Source organism: Ambystoma mexicanum, chromosome 11, assembly GCF_040938575.1.
Source record: "Ambystoma mexicanum isolate Mex_15411 chromosome 11, UKY_AmexF1_1, whole genome shotgun sequence".
NCBI classification, from domain to species: domain Eukaryota; kingdom Metazoa; phylum Chordata; class Amphibia; order Caudata; family Ambystomatidae; genus Ambystoma; species Ambystoma mexicanum.
In genome coordinates, this window is record NC_090934.1 from 40,269,728 (window position 1) to 40,290,051 (window position 20,324).

Here is a 20,324-nt window from a genome sequence, read left to right on the forward strand (position 1 = left end):
GCTTCCTTGTCATCATCTGACAGTCTGGCACCTCCTGATGCCCTTGGGTATACTTTGAATGTGTCCACCCACAGTTCCCAGGCAATGGGAGGTTCTCCCGGATTGGGCAGGAAGGCAGGGGGAGGACGAGCGTTACTGTGCTGCAGGATAGGTGCTTGGAGGTACGAGCGTGGAATTCTACATGATGTATTCCACGCTTGTATGTCACGAGATACTTACTACACACTCCGACACAAACATTCCACCAGCTGATGACATCACACGCATTGCTACTCTCCAAGCCACATTACAACACAGTGCTACAGCGATAATCACCCACACTCTTAATTAAGTTCTCTGCTGTATTTAAGGTGATTCACAAACCATGATCCTGCATGCTTCTAGGGGCTCCAGTCAAGACGACAAGCAGCTGTCTGCCTTACCAGAACATCAAATGAGACAAGCAAAGGCTGGCAAATGTCAACTGTCACTACTATTTCTGAGGGGTGCTACAGCCATTGCAGCACTCCTGCTTTCAGCATCACTAGTGTAAGTAACCCAGTTGAATGTATTGCCACCAGGGTGACCCCAACAACTATACAACGATTATGCTTACGGGGAGACCACTTCAACCCCATACATTACCCAAAGAACACCCACAAAGGCATTGAAACTCTAGCCCTGGGTGGATGAACTGAACCTTGACAACAGAACATTTCACACCTCTCTGACCTCATGGAAGAAACACACACACACAAGTGCCTAACAGATCAAGAGAACCCAGGAAACACAATAACCCCATACCCACTAAATGATACCCACTTCGGTGACAGCTTACGGTCCCCTAGACGCTGAGATAATTTCCACTATACTAACCACCCCCTCTTTTAGTCTTGTCCCATCAATGCACGCCAACGCAAAGCATTGCTGCATAATACTGAGACCACCCAAAAACGTACAAATAATTTCCTTTTCTTTACCACCCTCCCTCACCACACATTTACAACACACGCCCAGATGGCTAACAAACCACCCTAATAAAAAACCCAAACCGCACACCACTCTCAAACCAACTCATAAACTCCAATAGCCGCTAACACTCAACACAGACACTGGGCGTCGCCCTTCCAGAAACAAGCATCAAGTGTACAAAACAAAACACACCCAGAAAGCACACACACACACACACACAGGAGCAAGTTACTCCTGGTTCTACACGCATCAATAAGTAGGCACACCTCCCTGCCAACCCACCCCACCTTATCTTACAGAGGAGCCACAAGAGCACCTGGGGAGCATGAGAAAGGCAGTGGTGGGGGGGGGGGGTATAAATCAATGTGGCATGGCACTCTCTGGCCAGGGGCTGGTGAGGGGGGCTCTGTGCAGTGATACTTTGGGACGCCTGTCACACTCTTATGAATAACGGTGTGAGTGGCTCTGGCCCACCACAACCACCAGCACGAGGCCTCTCCGCTGAGCTCGGCCGGTGGCTGCTGATAGGTCACTCAGTGGGCGGCCTCCCTTCCATTGGCTCGTTAGTTGCAAGGTAGCCCATGATTGGCTCGCGCGCGTCACCGCGTTGCACTTTCGGGGACAGAACCTGTTCCTCCACAATCCGAGAACCTGCGCCAACCAGTTACACTAGGCAAAGGGAACGCAGAGGCACGTCCGGGCCTCGTGCCCGGCTGCTTTTGTGACGTCGCTAGAGGCGCGCTCGCGGCCCCCTCCACCCCTCCCACTACCGGCGTCGAATGAGCGTACTACCAGTCTCCGGGCGGAGACGCGCACGAGCCCGGCGTGAGTGACGCTGCACGTCTGGCAGGTGGGGTGAAGCTGGTGGCAGGGCGCGCGCGCGCACGATGACGCTGCTCTGTCTGGAGATTAGGCGGGGGCGAGCGCGTGCGTGCGTGCGTGCGCGGGCGGGCGGACACGGCAGTAGCGCCACAGACAGCAGGGCAAGAGCTTGCGCGGCCGGAGCGGGAAAGAAACCAACCGTCAGCGGCGCGAGCAGTCAGCGCGCCTGCACCCCCGCCACCCCGGACCCCGCAGGCCGCCGACGAGCCCCGGCTCCACCTCAGACCCGCTCTACGGGCCCGGCCCCCCGCCCGCACTGGAGGTCAATGAACAGCCCGCGCCGCACGGTGAGCAGCATGGGGGGGAGAGACAAGGGGCGGTGGGTGCCCTCTCAGTGCGGGCGGCCCAGAATATGACCGGCCTCCAGTGGCTGTCAACTGCTATCCTGGCATTGGGAGTCCACGTTGAGGGCCTGGGAGGGGCACATGGTTCAAGGCTGGGCGAGGGGGCGGGGGGCTTGGGGTGAAGGCCACCTGGTGGGCAGTAGCTGCGGCGATGCCAGGTGTATACATAGTGCTTGGTAGTAGTACATGTGCCGTTTCCCGGCGCTTTATGAAGAGCGGGCAGGGCACTGACTTTGAAGCAGCTAAGGTGCCCTCCCCAAACCTCTTGCTTGTCATTTGCCAGGAGCACAGCTGGCAATGGGCTATGACCCTCCTCTGTTCGCCCCAGAGTTAGGCCGTGCATGTGGGCAGGACCTGGCTAATGGCAAATCCTTGCTCCTGTCTCTACTGTTGGAGCCCCGAAGGCAGTGGGGGTTTCTACGCGGCACAGAGCCGGGCTGCCTGCGTCTTGGCGTGGTGGGGGAAAATAACAGGCCAGGGGCTTTAGCTGACTCGTCCCGGTGTCACTGGCAGCCAGGGAGGGGGGCTTTAGCTGACTAGTCCCGGTGTCACTGGCAGCCAGGGAGGGGGGGCTTTAGCTGACTAGTCCCCGTGTCACTGGCAGCCAGGGAGGGGGGGCTTTAGCTGACTAGTCCCCGTGTCACTGGCAGCCAGGGAGGGGGGGCTTTAGCTGACTAGTCCCCGTGTCACTGGCAGCCAGGGAGGGGGGCTCTAGCTGACTAGTCCCGGTGTCACTGGCAGCCAGGGAGGGGGGCTTTAGCTGACTAGTCCCGGTGTCACTGGCAGCCAGGGAGGGGGGCAGCCAGGGAGGAGGGCTCTAGCTGACTCGTCCCGGTGTCACTGGCAGCCAGGGGGGGGGGGCTCTAGCTGACTCGTCCCGGTGTCACTGGCAGCCAGGGAGGGGGGGCTCTAGCTGACTCGTCCCGGTGTCACTGGCAGCCAGGGAGGGGGGCTCTAGCTGACTCGTCCCGGTGTCACTGGCAGCCAGGGAGGGGGGCTTTAGCTGACTCGTCCCGGTGTCACTGGCAGCCAGGGAGGGGGGCAGCCAGGGAGGAGGGCTCTAGCTGACTCGTCCCGGTGTCACTGGCAGCCAGGGAGGGGGGGCTTTAGCTGACTAGTCCCGGTGTCACTGGCAGCCAGGGAGGGGGGGCTTTAGCTGACTAGTCCCGGTGTCACTGGCAGCCAGGGAGGGGGGGCTTTAGCTGACTAGTCCCGGTGTCACTGGCAGCCAGGGAGGGGGGGCTTTAGCTGACTAGTCCCGGTGTCACTGGCAGCCAGGGAGGGGGGGCTTTAGCTGACTAGTCCCGGTGTCACTGGCAGCCAGGGAGGGGGGGCTTTAGCTGACTAGTCCCGGTGTCACTGGCAGCCAGGGAGGGGGGGGCTTTAGCTGACTAGTCCCGGTGTCACTGGCAGCCAGGGAGGGGGGGGCTTTAGCTGACTAGTCCCGGTGTCACTGGCAGCCAGGGAGGGGGGGGCTTTAGCTGACTAGTCCCGGTGTCACTGGCAGCCAGGGAGGGGGGGCTTTAGCTGACTAGTCCCGGTGTCACTGGCAGCCAGGGAGGGGGGGCTTTAGCTGACTCGTCCCGGTGTCACTGGCAGCCAGGGAGGGGGGGGGGGGCTTTAGCTGACTCGTCCCGGTGTCACTGGCAGCCAGGGAGGGGGGGGGGCTTTAGCTGACTCGTCCCGGTGTCACTGGCAGCCAGGGGGGGGGGGGGCTTTAGCTGACTCGTCCCGGTGTCACTGGCAGCCAGGGGGGGGGGGGGGCTTTAGCTGACTCGTCCCGGTGTCACTGGCAGCCGGGGGGGGGGCTTTAGCTGACTCGTCCCGATGTCACTGGCAGCCAGGGAGGGGGGGGGGCTTTAGCTGACTCGTCCCGGTGTCACTGGCAGCCAGGGAGGGGGGGGGCTTTAGCTGACTCGTCCCGGTGTCACTGGCAGCCAGGGAGGGGGGGGGGCTTTAGCTGACTCGTCCCGGTGTCACTGGCAGCCAGGGAGGGGGGGGCTCTAGCTGACTCGTCCCGGTGTCACTGGCAGCCAGGGAGGGGGGCTCTAGCTGACTCGTCCCGGTGTCACTGGCAGCCAGGGAGGGGGGCTCTAGCTGACTCGTCCCGGTGTCACTGGCAGCCAGGGAGGGGGGCTCTAGCTGACTCGTCCCGGTGTCACTGGCAGCCAGGGAGGGGGGCTCTAGCTGACTCGTCCCGGTGTCACTGGCAGCCAGGGAGGGGGGGCTTTAGCTGACTCGTCCCGGTGTCACTGGCAGCCAGGGAGGGGGGACTTTAGCTGACTAGTCCCGGTGTCACTGGCAGCCAGGGAGGGGGGGCTTTAGCTGACTCGTCCCGGTGTCACTGGCAGCCAGGGAGGGGGGCTCTAGCTGACTCGTCCCGGTGTCACTGGCAGCCAGGGAGGGGGGGGCTTTAGCTGACTCGTCCCGGTGTCACTGGCAGCCAGGGAGGGGGGGCTTTAGCTGACTAGTCCCGGTGTCACTGGCAGCCAGGGAGGGGGGGGCTTTAGCTGACTCGTCCCGGTGTCACTGGCAGCCAGGGAGGGGGGGGCTTTAGCTGACTCGTCCCGGTGTCACTGGCAGCCAGGGAGGGGGGGCTTTAGCTGACTCGTCCCGGTGTCACTGGCAGCCAGGGAGGGGGGGCTTTAGCTGACTCGTCCCGGTGTCACTGGCAGCCAGGGAGGGGGCTCTAGCTGATAGCTGACTAGTCCCGGTGTCACTGGCAGCCAGGGAGGGGGGCTTTAGCTGACTAGTCCCGGTGTCACTGGCAGCCAGGGAGGGGGGCTTTAGCTGACTATGCCAGTGACTAGTCCCGGTGTCACTGGCAGCCAGGGAGGGGGGGCTTTAGCTGACTAGTCCCGGTGTCACTGGCAGCCAGGGAGGGGGGCTCTAGCTGACTAGTCCCGGTGTCACTGGCAGCCAGGGAGGGGGGCTCTAGCTGACTCGGCCCGGTGTCACTGGCAGCCAGGGAGGGGGGCCTTTAGCTGACTAGTCCCGGTGTCACTGGCAGCCAGGGAGGGGGGGCTTTAGCTGACTAGTCCCGGTGTCACTGGCAGCCAGGGAGGGGGGGGCTTTAGCTGACTAGTCCCGGTGTCACTGGCAGCCAGGGAGGGGGGGGCTTTAGCTGACTAGTCCCGGTGTCACTGGCAGCCAGGGAGGGGGGCTCTAGCTGACTAGTCCCGGTGTCACTGGCAGCCAGGGAGGGGGGCCTTTAGCTGACTAGTCCCGGTGTCACTGGCAGCCAGGGAGGGGGGCTTTAGCTGACTATGCCAGTGACTAGTCCCGGTGTCACTGGCAGCCAGGGAGGGGGGGCTTTAGCTGACTAGTCCCGGTGTCACTGGCAGCCAGGGAGGGGGGGGCTTTAGCTGACTAGTCCCGGTGTCACTGGCAGCCAGGGAGGGGGGGGCTTTAGCTGACTAGTCCCGGTGTCACTGGCAGCCAGGGAGGGGGGCTCTAGCTGACTAGTCCCGGTGTCACTGGCAGCCAGGGAGGGGGGCTCTAGCTGACTCGGCCCGGTGTCACTGGCAGCCAGGGAGGGGGGCTCTAGGTCCCCCGATGGCAGACGGGGCCCCAGCCGTGGTTTGTCTCGGTGCTCCGGGGAAGGGGCGGGCGGAAGCCGGGCACTTCCTCTTTCGGCTGCCGCTGCCGCCACCAGCCCCGACTCGGGTGGCCTGTGCATTGCTCTGCCGCGTGGCGGCGGCGGCGCATGTTCTTTTGGGACCTTTGTCTTGTTTGTTGCCATCACCTGCCGTGTCATTGACCTGGAACAGAAGGGATGACTCACAGCGGCGATGGCCCGGTCCTCCTCTCCTGCCAAGCCCGTGACTGCGTGCCAGGGCAGCCTTGCATATACTCTCCTCTTCGGTGCCCATCCTTACTATCGCGCATATCCAGTTCTGTCTCAACTGCGCTCGTAGGTGGGCGGGGGTCGCTTTCACATTTTGAGTCACGTCTTCTAAGAGATGGCTCCTTTTTTCTGCTCTTCTGTCGGCGTGGTGATACAGATCGATGAAGCCATTGTCCGCAATGTATGACCTTTTCCGTGAAGGGCTTCTGCTGGGACCAGAGGGATGCAAACGCCATATTTCCTGGTTAGAAAGGTGGGCAGCTACACCAGTGTTCATCTGTACCCCGCGGCGCTTCCCTGTGAAAGCTTGCGTGCCTGATTAAAACAGTGCGGATTGCCACGCTTTACCAAGGCTCAACGCCTGCCCAGCCTCAGGGGACTGCATGCCACCCGGATGAAAAGCAAGTGAACATTAACTTATGCATGTCTGTCGCGATCCGCAGCCACTGGTGGTGTTCAAGGCCACGTAGTTCCTTCCGACCGTTTTCAGTTATGCTAAAATCGGAGCGGCCTCGGTTTACAGGGGAGGAACAACTGATTTCCTATTATGTTGCAAGTTGTATAGCGCCAACCGGTCATATTATGGCGTCGAAACGCTTTTGCCTGGCAAAGGGCGATTATGCTAGAAGATTCAATATTGGTAGAGGGGAGTGAAGTCGGGTAGATGTCACGAGGGTGACGGATTGAACAGATGCTTCGCGAGACATGGGGCCATGAGCACAATTGGACTGCATTTATCATGAGACTCCGCTCTATTCCATGTGGCGCAGCACCGAGAGGAGCGATGACACGAGAGGTGTTCGCTGTGCAGGGGCTATGTCTGAAATGTGCACATTGCATGCTTGAGCCATGCCCAGGAAACATGCGGCAAAGCTCTTCTACTTCACGGGACCCCCAACATTTGGGAGGGGTTGTTGGTCACAAATTCGATTTTGCCAAGTTTGCAAAAGCTCTCTGAAAAACAAGCTAAAACCTCATGCTTCTGTGCAAGTGCTTAATGACCCAACATATGTCATTGGCTCTGCCGTAGTCGGACTGTTGAGCCTCCCACAGTGTCATTATAAGCCACAGCATGTAGAAACCATGCCCAAGAGAGAACGTGTGCAAGTACCTCTGTTTAGTTCCCCAAACCTTGAATTGCCAGGTTCTACTGTTGGTAAAGCTTGAAGCACATTTAACCGAGGGTGGGTTTTGGATCACATCCCGCAGTCCCCTTGGAATGGGGATTTATGGGATTTAATGTACATAGTCCCGAGAGCTTCATGCTAATAATGTTAAGTAAAACAAGTCTGGTCTAGTTAACTCCTGTTTTTTTGCATGTTTAGTGGATGCGTCTTATGGGTGCTCAAATACGCTTGAAAACTAGACATTTAAAGGAAAACATAATTTAAAACTTCTCGCAATTTCATGGTTACGGGAGGGATTTTTTGACCGAACCCCTAGTCTTCTTCTGGGCAGAGTGCTTAACGACATGGAGCATGCCATTGGTTGGACTTTTGAGTCTTCCAGTGTCATGGGCCGCTTTGGCAAATTGAAGCTCTACCCTATTGGGAAAACTGAAAATATTAGACTTTCGCCGCCACATGCAGCAATTGGGGCCGCATGTGCCAATGCTCTCAAGTAAGGGTGTACCAGATTTCAACTTTGAGTGAGTTTTCATCCAGAGTTCGGCTACTCGGCTTGAGTTGAGTACTCCCGGTAAGATAGCTCAGCGGGTTGAGCGCTCGCTGCTGTGATCGGAGTGTGATCTGCAGGTCGCAGGTTCGAATCCCGGCAAGGCCAACTCAGCCTTTCATCCTTCTGAAGTCGATAAATGAGTACCAATTTCGGTTGGGTGATATTGTATGTAAATATGTGCACCATGGAGTGCTGGATCAGTGAGTGATTAGCGGATATTGGCTGTGAGTAATATGTACTCCACATGCTTTTTTAAAAAATTTTTTATTTTTTGTCCACCCATCATGTTCCAGTCCAATGAAAGTTTCTAATGATACAATTGATGTAACATCCTGGTTTCCTTTTCGATGCATGTTTAGTAACCTTTGTCTACTACCCCAAAAGAGAATCTTGAATATTTAAAATTTAATAAGGGGGTAAAAAGCAATTATTTTGTCCCCTTTTGTGGTCGGTGGACATGCGCCCACCAAGTAGGTGGAAGGAACACATGTCCCCAGCATTCTTTCGCTTCTTGCCATCATTTGATCTGTTTCGTGTGCTTTGGTGGTATGCATTGTTCTGGTTTCTTGGATAGTATTTTGTATGCTGATATGTTCTGAACAGTGTTGAAATTGTCAACACAGTACTAAGATGGTGCGCTGCAGACACCATTGAAAATGTTCAAACTGTTGGCGCCAGACTGAGATTGTGAAACTGGCTTAATAGTTTTACAATATTGTGACAATGGGCATTTGAAACATGGGGATCTGGCTGTGGGGAGAATCAGTGCTCCAGATTGGATTTTGAGGCAGGAGTATTTTACTCTCTATTTAGAGATTTGAAGAGTCGATCCAAATTAATGAGTTTTCACCTCTGCAAGAGAGTAAAAGGGGTTGGACATCAATCCAATGTGTGCATAAGTTACACATTTGGAAAATGCTAGAAACAATAGTCGTATTTCATGTTATCTGGCTTCAAATTTATTACACTTGTGGAAAATGCTCACGCAATAGTTATCCAGCAGCATCTTCATGATATTGGGACACAGGACCTCGTAAGTTTACGATCTAGTTACAGAACCATATACCAACTAATTGGGTATTCATAATGTCCCTTTATCAGCATCACTACTGTCTTTCCGCTCTGTTGCCTCTTCCTCCTGTTTTTGGCTCTGCCCTTCCTGTTGTAACTTTGTTTCCGTCTCCTTTTTTGTTCCACATCTCGCTCCTTGAGTGTTTCAATGCTTCTCTTTCTCTGTGTATCTCTCTGCATATCCTGTTTCAGAATACTATTGCAGTTTCTCTCCACGGTCTTGCTGTCGCCATTGCTGTAAATCCAGTGCTTCTTGCTTGTGTTCCTTTCTCGCACATTGCATTACTCTGGCTCTCCCCTTTTCCGTTACTTTACCTTTTCTGTCTGCCACTACTTCAGCCCTTGGTTGTCCTTTGTCTAGTTTCGTAATTGCTCTTCCTCCTCTTATTTGGAATTTGGCATAGCAATAAGTGATCCTGTGTAAATGCATTTGCCATCTATAGCTAGTTTCCTTTGAAAAGGAGGTGGCTCCTTTTTAAAATGTATGTAAATTTGCCTTTGGAAGTTAGGCTGGAAATTGCAGATTTAGTTTCCTATTGGATGCTGAACTTGCATGCAAATGCTTTACCTGCACTGAATGCCAAGTATGGCCGCACTGATGAGATATGAGTTCTGAACCATCAAACATTTACCCTCCCTAAAGCTGTCAGTTCTGCTACAGTTCAAACCATCTCCATCTTAAACGCATCACTGCGTGCAGATGCACAAGCTCGGAGCTATTGACCGGTTTGGAACTTGCAGGTGACAAATTGATCTGTGCGGCAGGTTTATCAACCCTTTTGACTTTGAAAGGCTTGTATGGTTGGCATTGACAGTCCCATGAATGGATTACCTCTCGTAACTGGCTTGTCCCAAGATCCATGCCTCTTTCCTTGAACTATTCTGCAGATGAAGCAAGAGATTTTATAGAGGTACTAAAGATTTGGCAATGTCGCACAATAGCCAGACATGGGAGAATCAGAAGTTAGGAAAGGCACACTACTTGGAGCAGGATGGCTTGAAGCCTACTACAGCCATGCACGCTACCACCTCAGGGGGGATGGCTTTAGGTACTGTTTCTCTTCAGTGCTTTAACTACATGCAGAACTGCACTTGGTATTGCATCTTTACAATGCCACGGTTGAATAATTCAAGTAATGTTCAAAACATAGTCCTGCTAAGAAATCTGGCTATGATGCCACTATGCTTTAGCCCTGCTGTGACTCGTTCATGCTGTCCTATATGGCAGCTCTGCTAAGCAGCTAGGGTGCTGTGCCTAAATATATAGTAGAGCGGTTCAGAAGTTTATAGTCGGCCCTACAAAAAATATATACAGCCATGTTGGGAAGTGTTGACCTGGTCTCGTTTAAAAAATAGCTATCCTGATTGGGGGGGGGGGGGGAGGCTGCGAATGTCACGGTAAAATTGTATACAAGTCCATTGAATTGCGGGTAGATTTTCATCCTCCCTATCTGTATGAATTATGCCTCTGGGCTTTAAATTAAGATTGGGTAAGCTGGACCTAAAAGCAGCTGCTGGGTATCAGAATTAACCATTGACCAGGAGCTACCACTGTGGAACAAGAAGCTATAGCGTTCCACACATGTAACTGCCACATACTGACCCCTTGTGCTTTAAATGGGGCATACATGTGCCCTCATTTTCAGATTGTCCCACATACACAGTTAAAATCTCGTTTTTGTTAGGCATTTGTTGGCCTGGGGAGCCAAAAGTAGCTCCTGGTGGTTGTTGCTGTCAAGCTAACCAGCAGGAGCTAAATGTCTCCCAGCTCCCCTCAATTTCGAACCCTGGGCCGGCTCGGTGCAGTAGTGAAAGTAACTCTCCAACCACACGTCCAGCTCGCTCTGCTGTGACTAACAAGTGAATGTGCCCTTTCATACATGTACTCTTGCACATACACACATGCAAACATTTGCAATATTTTAAAACTATACTAAACATATCTACTAATTTAACATCAAAAGCATTTTGTAATAAACGCCAAATGGCTGCTTGCTTGGAGACTCACATAAAACTAACTCAACAAAAAACCTCAAGCCATTAAATGCCATTGATATGCTTGTGAGATTGAGAACCTAGTATGAAATGCCTAAGCAAATCGCTAGTAAACGTGAGGAAATTATACTTCCGCAGAGCAGCCTCTATAAAACCATTGAAAACAGATGTGATTAACACAAAAATGCAGCCCTTGCTAGAGCTCAACTTTTCGCCGCCCTCCTGCACCACCGGCCCCACGCCTGCAAAGACACGGGTGGGCAAGGAGGCACAGCTGTTGACAGGCTGTGTGAAGGATCGGAGTTTGAGGGGGGTGGGTGGGGCAGGAGGGGCTGCAGGCTAAAGTAAAACATATTCATAACGGGGGAAATGTGGGGCAAAGAAAAGGGGGAAAATCCGCACAGTGGAAATCTCCCTAACAAGAAAGGAGGGGCATAATTCCCCGGAAAAATGGGGGGAATTTAAAACAATCACTATTTCCACCAAGCGAAGAACCTGACGAAACCCAGTTAATGGAAACTGGGAAGACTTGGACGAGTGGGATGTGTTTGATAACATCCCCCCAAGAGGGCTATGTGCAGGAGAAAAAAAGGACGCAAATACCTTGAACAAGGGGAAGTCAGTTAATGATCCATTGCATGAGCCAAGAATTATGATTGGTACTCTGGAGGTCAATCAGCCTGAGGAACCAGGTGAAAAAAGAGTAACGCAATCTTTGCGGAAAAATTACATCTCAGCCTTGATGGGCAAAATCGTGAGAGGAAAAACAAAGGCTTGTCCTTTATTAAGGATTAGATAGCGGCACTGTATATGGATGAGATCCTACTGTCCGAAGAATGCGAGAGGACACCACCACTAGTACAGTCGGTAAATGGTGATGGTGTTCCCCTCTCAGAATTGGCAGGCAGAGGGCGGTGCTCCGACGCAAAATTTGCCCCCTCAAAATCGGAGGGAAATTCAAACATCGATAGAATGAAAGCATTGTCCCATATACAAAACACAATGATGGCAGCCCTAACGATGGCTGTTGCACCGTTTCTCAAGTAATATGAAAATCTTAATACCTTACAAGACCTCTTCACAAAGGACTTAGTCTAAGGAACAGTTGGCAGATTTGAATAATTTTGTGAAAACAGTGGATCAAAGATTGGATATAAAAGCGGAGCAAACTAGATAGTGGCAAAACCGCCTAAGTGATTTAGCCAGGAGTGAAGCAAATGACCAAACGCTTTTAATGGAGGCGGTCTTAGAAGATTGTAAATGGATGAGAACCATCTGCAAATCGGAAAAGTGCCTTCTCCACAAAGGAAAGAGCAGGGATCTACTGCGGATTGGAAGGGAAAAATAGGAAATCGGAATGCTACTGCCTGAACCCCGACAAGGAAAGTCAAACTGAACAAAAACCTACTCCTCAAAACAGGTCGAAGTCCAGCCCAATGAAACGGTCGGAAAATGTTCTCAACATAAAGGAGCAAACCGATAGGAGCAAAAATATTGACTACCGTTGGGAAGGAGAAGGAGAACGTTGTCAACAAATTGAGTTTCCCGGTCTTTCAACCCCTTGAGGGGGTGGCGAAACATGATCAACCGTCAGAATTGGAAAATGATGGGGGTGGGGGGGCAAACCACTAAATCCAGAAAACAAAATGTCTCAAGCTTTCTTAAGGAATGAGAACTCCAAGATTGGAAGAGTATCAAAAGGCAAAAAAACAAGAGAAGTGGTTTTAGAGAAAGACCCACGTGATCTGGAAGGATTGGGGAGAGTGGATACAAGTGGGACAATTATAAATATTGACTAAGCAATTTCAGAATCTTGCCTAGGTAATTTCATGGAGCTCCTGGATTAAAACAAAGGTGGTGTACTGGGACAGTTTTGTCCCTTCAGACTGGTTGGAGATTGAAAAACAGGTCTCGGACCTCTCTGAAGAAGGCAAAACGGGATAAAAGGGGCCATGTAAGAAGGCAAATGATAAAATAAGAGTGTCCGAAGGGGAAAATAGCCGATTTAAATTTGGAGGAAAGAACTGTGGTGGAGGCTTTCAAAACATTAAAAGAGAAAGGCATGACAATGAGATTAAATGGAGACAGAAAAAAAGACAACGCCCCTAAAAGTTAAAGACGCCACGAAAAATCAATGATAGACAAAGGCCAGAAAACAAAGGGTATCAAAAGAACTCCAAGTGCTCACAAAGTGAAAATTGGAAAAGATAGGGGAGATACTGTTAAATTTCAAAAAAGTGATCTCTCCTATGGCAGATTCCAACTCTGCGAAACATAACTCCTGATATCACAATTGTAGCAAAAACTGAGAAAAGGTTGGACCGTGTAATCATTTAAGAACCAGTATGATGAAAGACTTGATGGAAATTAAGGTCAAAATTGCTCAATGGGTTATAAAGTGACTGCTTATAAATCTGTAGAGAACTTGATATCGAGAGTAAGGGAGAGGGCTAAAGAAGTATCTCGTGAAAAGGGTTCAAACGCCTCCCTGAATTAGGGGACAGAATGAACAAAGATAATGGTCTTGTTGACACAAAAAAATCAGATTCAGATAAGGAGAGAGGCACAGAAGAAAGAGGGTGGGAAAAAACGAACCAGAGGAAATAAAAGACCTGCCCCCTTAAGGCACGTAGTCAGAAAGTTAACCTTTACAATAGATAATGCTGTGAACTTGAAAGGGGTTAAGAACCCCCCATAACAAAAGGTCTCAACGGAGGTTGGATGGCCATGGTCCTGGTGGCCAAGAAGAAGCAATAGATCAAAAATGGAAAGGAGACAAAATCAGAATTGCATCTTGGAACATGCAGGGCTTCAAGCACCTATACACCAGTGAAGACAATTTCCTAGAGGAATACGAGATTCTGTCTCCAGGAAACCTGGATTAGGGAAGAACCGGTATGTGAAGGCTATGAGGTGTTCATGAACCCCGCAAGAAAAGGTTGAAAAGGGGTGGCCATATGCAGGCCTCCTAGTCCCGGTAAAAATAATCTACATGTACAGGAGTGCCCCATTCCAAATCCCTATGTACAGGTCCTTAGTATCAATAAAGGTACTAGGAGTGAGAAAGTTGAGATCCTATTGATAAATACCTATTGGAGCGAGACGGAACAAAAAGTAATGCATCATATCATGGAAGCAATTGATAAATCCATGATAGAGGATCCGAATAAGCTGATATTATTTGGTGATCTGAACATTAAGCTACTAAATGATGGAAAGCCAAAAAAGATCACAGAATTAGAACAAAAGGCTAAACGCTGAATAACAGATGGATGAAAATGTTAAGTTAAATGGATCGATTAAGGGGGAACTTAAAGGGTCTAATACTTGGTTCAGAGGATCCAGTGGGGCATGCCTGGATTGTTTTGTGGGTGGAAATTCTATAAAATCTTTAACTGTTCAGAAACAGGTGAGTGATCATGTCATATTGGATATTGAAATGAATTGGACAGTCGTCAAACTTAAAGCTAATGTACCCTTAGTTGAAGTCTCCAGAGGCAGGAATAAACTCAGAATAAAACAGTATTTGCTTCCTAAAATGGTAGTCCTACGATCAACATCTGGCCGTAAATCCTACAGAAGTGGACTATTGATGGCTGTTAAAGGATTTTGAAATTCGAAAAAATTCAAGTAAGATTGTGACTGAATAGCAAACATGTATACCGAAAAGATCTGGTAGAGAAAAGGAAAGAATACAGAGCGAAGTTGGCAGAGTGATCTGCCTGAGAGATTGGAGTTGATTAGGAAAACTAAACAATCATATAAAAATTGGTTGAAGGAGACAAAGATCATAAAACTGCAAAGGGACGCAGAAAGAATGTTAGCGGCGGTGCGTGTATGTAATCCAAAACATCTATGGGATATAATAAAGGGGATGACCTCCAAGCAGCTTCAACAATAAATCAAGTTCCTGAGGAAAGATGGATACAACATTATACATCCCTCTTTGAATGTAAACAGCAAACGGAAGTTGCGGGGGGAAATCCAAAACCTGAAGGAATGGGACATTGAGTTTGATCACCTGGAAATTCTAGGAAGAATAAATAAACTTAGTTCATCGCGGGCAGCGGGGGCCGATCTCTAATCAGATGCTAAAAGAAAGCAAAGAAGACGAGGCCGATTTGATATACTTGATTTTCAACAGGGTGAAGGAAACGAGAACAGTGCCACCATCAATGAAATATGCGGTTTAAGTCCCAATCTTGAAAAAAGGAGACCGTAGTGAACCTTTACCGGCCAATTGCCCTATTGGATTCCATCGGGAAAATCTTTGCAGGGATACTGTTGGGAGAATTTAAAAATTGGGCAATAAGAACATCTTTGACAAGCGTCAGACAGCCTTTATAAGTGGTATAGGTACGTTAATCTATTTCTTAATCTCCTGAAACAATGGGCTCTGGAAACAAAGTGAAGACGGTATCTAGGGTTCATAGATGTGGAACAAGCCTTCAACGCTATAAGTAGAGAACGGCTCTGGAAAAAGCTAGTCATGGAACTGCCCAGAGGACCTTGTTGATGCAATAAAAGCCCTTTACACTGGCACCACTATCCAGATCCAACTGGCCAGAGATGGGACTGTAAGCAGGAAAATGCACACCTATCGAGGGATAAAGCAAGGTGAAATTCCTTGGGTCCTATATGCGGGTGGCTTGATCTTTATTGATTAAACCGCAATAGGTCTCCAGAGGAGACCGACAGCCTTTCGTTTGACTTTAAGATTTATCTGGATGAAAATCAATGTAGATAAATCTACGGTACTTCTCATGAGCTCTGCATCCAGCAAGATGAGAAAGAATTGGCATTTTAAATGCACTAGTGACCATCGACAATTGGAGGTAGTTAACTCAATATTTATCTCGGAATACAGATTAATAAAAACATCGAGATGGGTCACTATCAGCTGGTCAGAGAAGAGCTACTGAAACCGACGAACCAAGGAAGCGCCTTGCATCACAGGTATGGGACATTCTTGCTGATTCCTATTTTGACCTTTTTTTTATAAACAAAAGGTGGCAGCGGTTCTAACATACGGGGCTGAGACCATGGTAAATTTAACCTGGAAAGTTTGGGAGACTTCTGGTGGTTGCTTTTTGGAGGAATATCCTGAGATTACCCAACTCTCTACCTGTGGCACTAATCTGATATGAGTTGAGATTATACTCCCTAGAGTCAACAGTCCTATGGAAGTCAATTTCTCTGAATGTGTCTTCGATACTCCTCCTGGTCCTTTTTGTGATGTGTATGGGGCGGGGTTTACAAAAGGTTAGGTGCCTTCAGACATGGAGAGACAGATGCAAAGCAGTCTTAGACAGTGTAAGCATTGATCTTTAAACCCTGAATGGAAATCCTTATGTGAAGAAAAAGCTTCAGGAAAAGGATTGGATAGGAACTATTGATTTCAAGAGCCAAAGTAAACTATGCTACAGCTTCACTTAAGAGCGTGCTAAGATCAATGAATTACCACTCTACAAAATTTACATCAGCACATTAGAGATCTACCATTACGAATTAGGCTCAATACCTTGGCAACAAAGTTTTGTTGAAAAGGAAAAAATTAACACAGCTATTTGTGGATACTGCAAGGAGAGAAAATCAATTGAAACCATAAGACACTGGATGCTGAGATGGCCTGCCAATAAGATAAGGGAAAATAAAATGAAGCTCAAGACTGATTCTAAGGAGGAAGTGTTGTGGGAGAACATTCTAACAGCAAATCGATCAGGTTGGACAATTGATGCACTAAAACTTGTAGAGAAACCCTTGCGCAAGACCACCATTGAGGAAATCATTTGACTTTAAATAGAACGATCTGACAAGACGTCGATATAGATGAAGACAAAAGGATATAGAAAGGCTGATAATGATAAAGATAGGATATGTGGTCATGTTAAAGGTTGAAAATCATTTAACCAATAAAACATTTTAAAAATAAAAGCAGCTTATTTGGAGGGCTGGGGAGAATCATGAAATTGGATCTTAAATTGCATTTCTTTGAATAATTAGATGGCTAGAATTTTGTGGTAGGACTAAGGGCAGCCGGAATGGCTAATTGGTGCTGACTCACGAAGGCATGAACTGTATGGTTAAGCTTATTGCAACAGCTATGTTTGTGCTATTTTCTGCCGGTGCAAATCGGGAATGTATGTAAGTGCATATCCTGTCACTGCTTAAGTGCTAAAAATAAGTGTACACAGTGGACCCTTGTCAGTGATAACGGCAAGCAATGTAAGGCTACAATAAAGAAGCACCCCTTTGGGAACGTCTGGCAAAGGCCCCCCTTTGACTTCCCTTTTGCCGGCGAACGAGGTGGGAGTCAAATTACTTCCGTCCACCATTGCCGCAGCCATGTACACTTTGACATGCAAAATGTCAAATCTGCTCGGAGTGCAATGAAAGCCAGACTATAACGGCTGTGGTGTGACCGAAAGTAATACACTAATGCTGAATATGTAACTCGCTCTCCTTCTAGAGCCCTCTGCTCGTGCCTCCAACTCTCCGGGTGAGCCGATTTTCAAAACAGATTTGGGCGTAGATCTTTACTCTGCAGGCGCTTCCCTCTGGAGAAGCCTCTCCAGATCACCGTAAGTTCCAGAAACTCAAGATCTTCCTTCTTCCTCCCTTGTTAACTCCCTCTATTCTTGCCTACTGCCTTTCTCCCCCTAACTTGGCTTAGTTTTGCTGACCTCCAGAGCCGCACAGTTCTCAGGCTCCCTCGCCAGTCCTCACACTTGCACCCAGGCCTCTGCACTATACTCATTCCTTGAGAATGGTAGCCTTTCAGCACTTAACCCAGGGCCTTACATGGACGGGGTGGAAGTGGCGAGAAGGGCACAGGGAGGGGCGTCCAAATGGCACCACTAGTAACAAAAGCCCAGGAAAGGGCAGGAAGCAGCACCTGGGAAGGTGCGAAAACTAACAGCAGGGGGGCCGGGAGAAACCCGGCCCCCAGGAAAGGAACAAAGAGCCAAAGCGGTATAAATACACCAGGAAAAGGAAAGAAGGAGCAAATCGGGTAAGGAGCCCACCTCTCTCGGGTGAGCTCCTTAAGGCCTGAGGAAGGGAGAAGAAAAACGGTTTGCTCTTGCGGACTCAATGGTTTGTTAACTCTCTCACTTGTCAAAGGAACGGTTTGCTCTTGCGGACTCACTACTTGTCAAGCATATTTTCAAACCTACCAGGTCGGGAAGCAGGTCGTGCATGGAGAGAGGACTGCCGGATCAGCAAAGCGCATGGGAGTAGCAGGCTGCTGGGCGCAGAGACCAGGGTGCAGAGCGGAGGATTAGACCACCAAGAGGAGCGGGCAGCCACGAAAGTGGTGTTGCCGTGACCAGGCGAGAGGGTCGAAGAGGTCTGGTAATGGAAGTTCCCGAGGTTCCAGAGAAGGTGTGGCGCAGTTTCAAGGCGAAGCAGCTATAAAGAGGTAAATGGTCATGCGCGGAGGGTTTGCGGTTTCGGGTTAAGTAATTACACAGGCGGACGGATAAATTAAGGGGTGCAGACGGGGCTGCCAAGTACGCGTAAATCAGTGGCTGGCTTTTCACATATGAGGGTCCAGCGAAGTCAGGGAGCTTCTACTCCCTGGCGGAGACGCGTTGTCCGTGGTGCACGTTTTACAACTTGTAAACAACTGTTACAACAGGGTACAAAGGATGAAAGACACAGGCCAAATATGCATAGATAGTGGTCAGGCTTCACAGGTGGAAGTTGGATGAAGGTGCCCACGGTGATACGAGTGCAAGGGATATGGCTGTGGGTTAGTAACTACAATGGGGGGAGAGAGTTAAAACGGTCTAAGTAATGTCGAGGAAATTACTAAATTGGACGGAAATTACTAAATTGGACAGAACGGGCATCAGGCAGGGTGAGCTTTTGAATCTGGGTCAGCTGCCGAGTGTTGCGTTTGTTGTGATTTCTGTGGAGGGGAATCCCGTGTTACAAGGATTGTTGAAAGAACGGAAAGGTTGGTTTGGGAATCATAGACGATGTACGCGGATGTTTTTGGCAAGATGCAAGTGTAGCAATACATTAGGGTTTCGGCTGCGTTGTCAGATTCACGCCATACGGTTGGGGCTTAAGTATTTACGAATGGATAAAAGATAAATTGTGTAAGTAAGCGCGAGGCAATTATTGGGAGCAGTCAGCGGCACGGGTGAAAAACAGTTGAGGGGGTGAGATGCGGCAAGCTGATTTTGTACGCCGGAGCTGGCGCAGCATGGTTCAGGCTAGTGCAGAACTGCCGGCGTAGGCTCCACGAAGGCGGAATGCACCCGAGGCTTCGGGACACAGTGCAGGCAGCGGTCGGCTCAAAGCCAGAAGGGAACGGAGCAGAGGAGCAGGAAGGAGGGGCCATCCAGGTCCACGAGCGGTAAGACTTACACCTTGTGACCGGACCGTTGCCTAGGAACATTAACAGCATGGGTACAATGGTAGAACTCTTAACACATAAAGAGCAAAGCCGCAAGGCGGGGCACGGCTGCATAGTTCAGCTCAGGCCTGGCAGAGGAAGACAGCACAATTAATTAAAAGGTCAGTGCAGTGGGTCAGAGAGGGCCATTAGAGCCATAAGAGGGTCTGCATTACAATCTGAGTGTCGTGAGTTTGATCCATTCCGTGCACTTTTCAGGCCAACCCAACCATCGCGGCAATAGGTTGTTGCGCAGCGCTATAGTTACTTGGGCTGTTTCCAAACGGATGGGTTAGCTCAGGTGGCGAGTGCACCTGCTGCTGAACCGTAACTGCTGTTGAAGTAAGTAGGAGAACAGAGATAACAAAATAAGCAATGAAAATTGAAGCAGGGTAGGATATTAAGGGTAATACTATTGCGGCAGAGATTGCTATCAAGGTTATTACGGTTACACTGATAAATATAAACAGCAATTATTGTTGAAGCGCTCTGAAGAGGGGAGGTCGCAAGAAAGCACTTTTAATGACCAAATAGTATTATGGACAGCTAGGCGGGAAGCTAAGGGTGCATCCCGACCGCCTACAGATTTCATTCAGTAACGGATCCTAATGCTTAGTTGAATGCTGGTAAAATGGAGGTGTCGGTCAGGAGTAGTTGCGCCATGATAGCGGGGCACAACAAGGGGATTGTAGTGGGACATCCAGCGGGGTGAACGAGGGGTATCTCGCCAGAACCACCCACGCGATAACACCGACTGGCACGCTGCATTAAGGGGTGCCACCCCGAGTGCAGTGAGGCGGCTAATTTGGGGTAAATGGCGAGCGATCAACATGTTGGCAGAAAGTCTGCCTATATATATATATATGGGCGATTTTGTCCTAGGGGTTGGTGCTAGGGTAGAACTGCGGACTACAGTCCATGAGGTTCTGAGCGCAAGGGGCTATCGGTATAGAATTAATTTCTTATGAAAGGTATGTCACGGAAAAGTACAAATCGCTCTCGGAAGAGAGTGAGTACCAATGTCGGTTGGGTGATATGGTATGTAAAATATGTTTGAGAGGAGGTTCAAAATTGACACTTATAAATCATCTCTTCAGCCGGTAAGATAACTGAGTGTGTTAAGACCTTGCGGCTTGGGAGGTGTACTGCAGGT

The 20,324-nt window shown here is 49.9% G+C and overlaps 1 protein-coding gene across 3 annotated transcripts in view; it reads left to right on the forward strand.

Annotated features, from left to right (window-relative positions):
• Nucleotides 1-1,853: 1,853 nt before the first annotated feature.
• The window catches only part of PTP4A2 (protein tyrosine phosphatase 4A2), a 377,282-nt gene continuing 358,811 nt past the window's right edge, over nucleotides 1,854-20,324 (forward strand). The window contains exon 1 of one of the 3 annotated variants that reach the window (XM_069622499.1): nucleotides 1,854-2,120. Coding sequence is in view for 1 of the 3 variants with exons in the window: in XM_069622498.1 (XP_069478599.1) it covers nucleotides 2,100-2,120 (21 nt within the window). In the remaining 2 variants the exon portion in view is untranslated. The remainder of the gene's footprint in view (nucleotides 2,121-20,324) is intronic. The other 2 variants (XM_069622498.1, XM_069622500.1) reach the window with 2 other exon arrangements.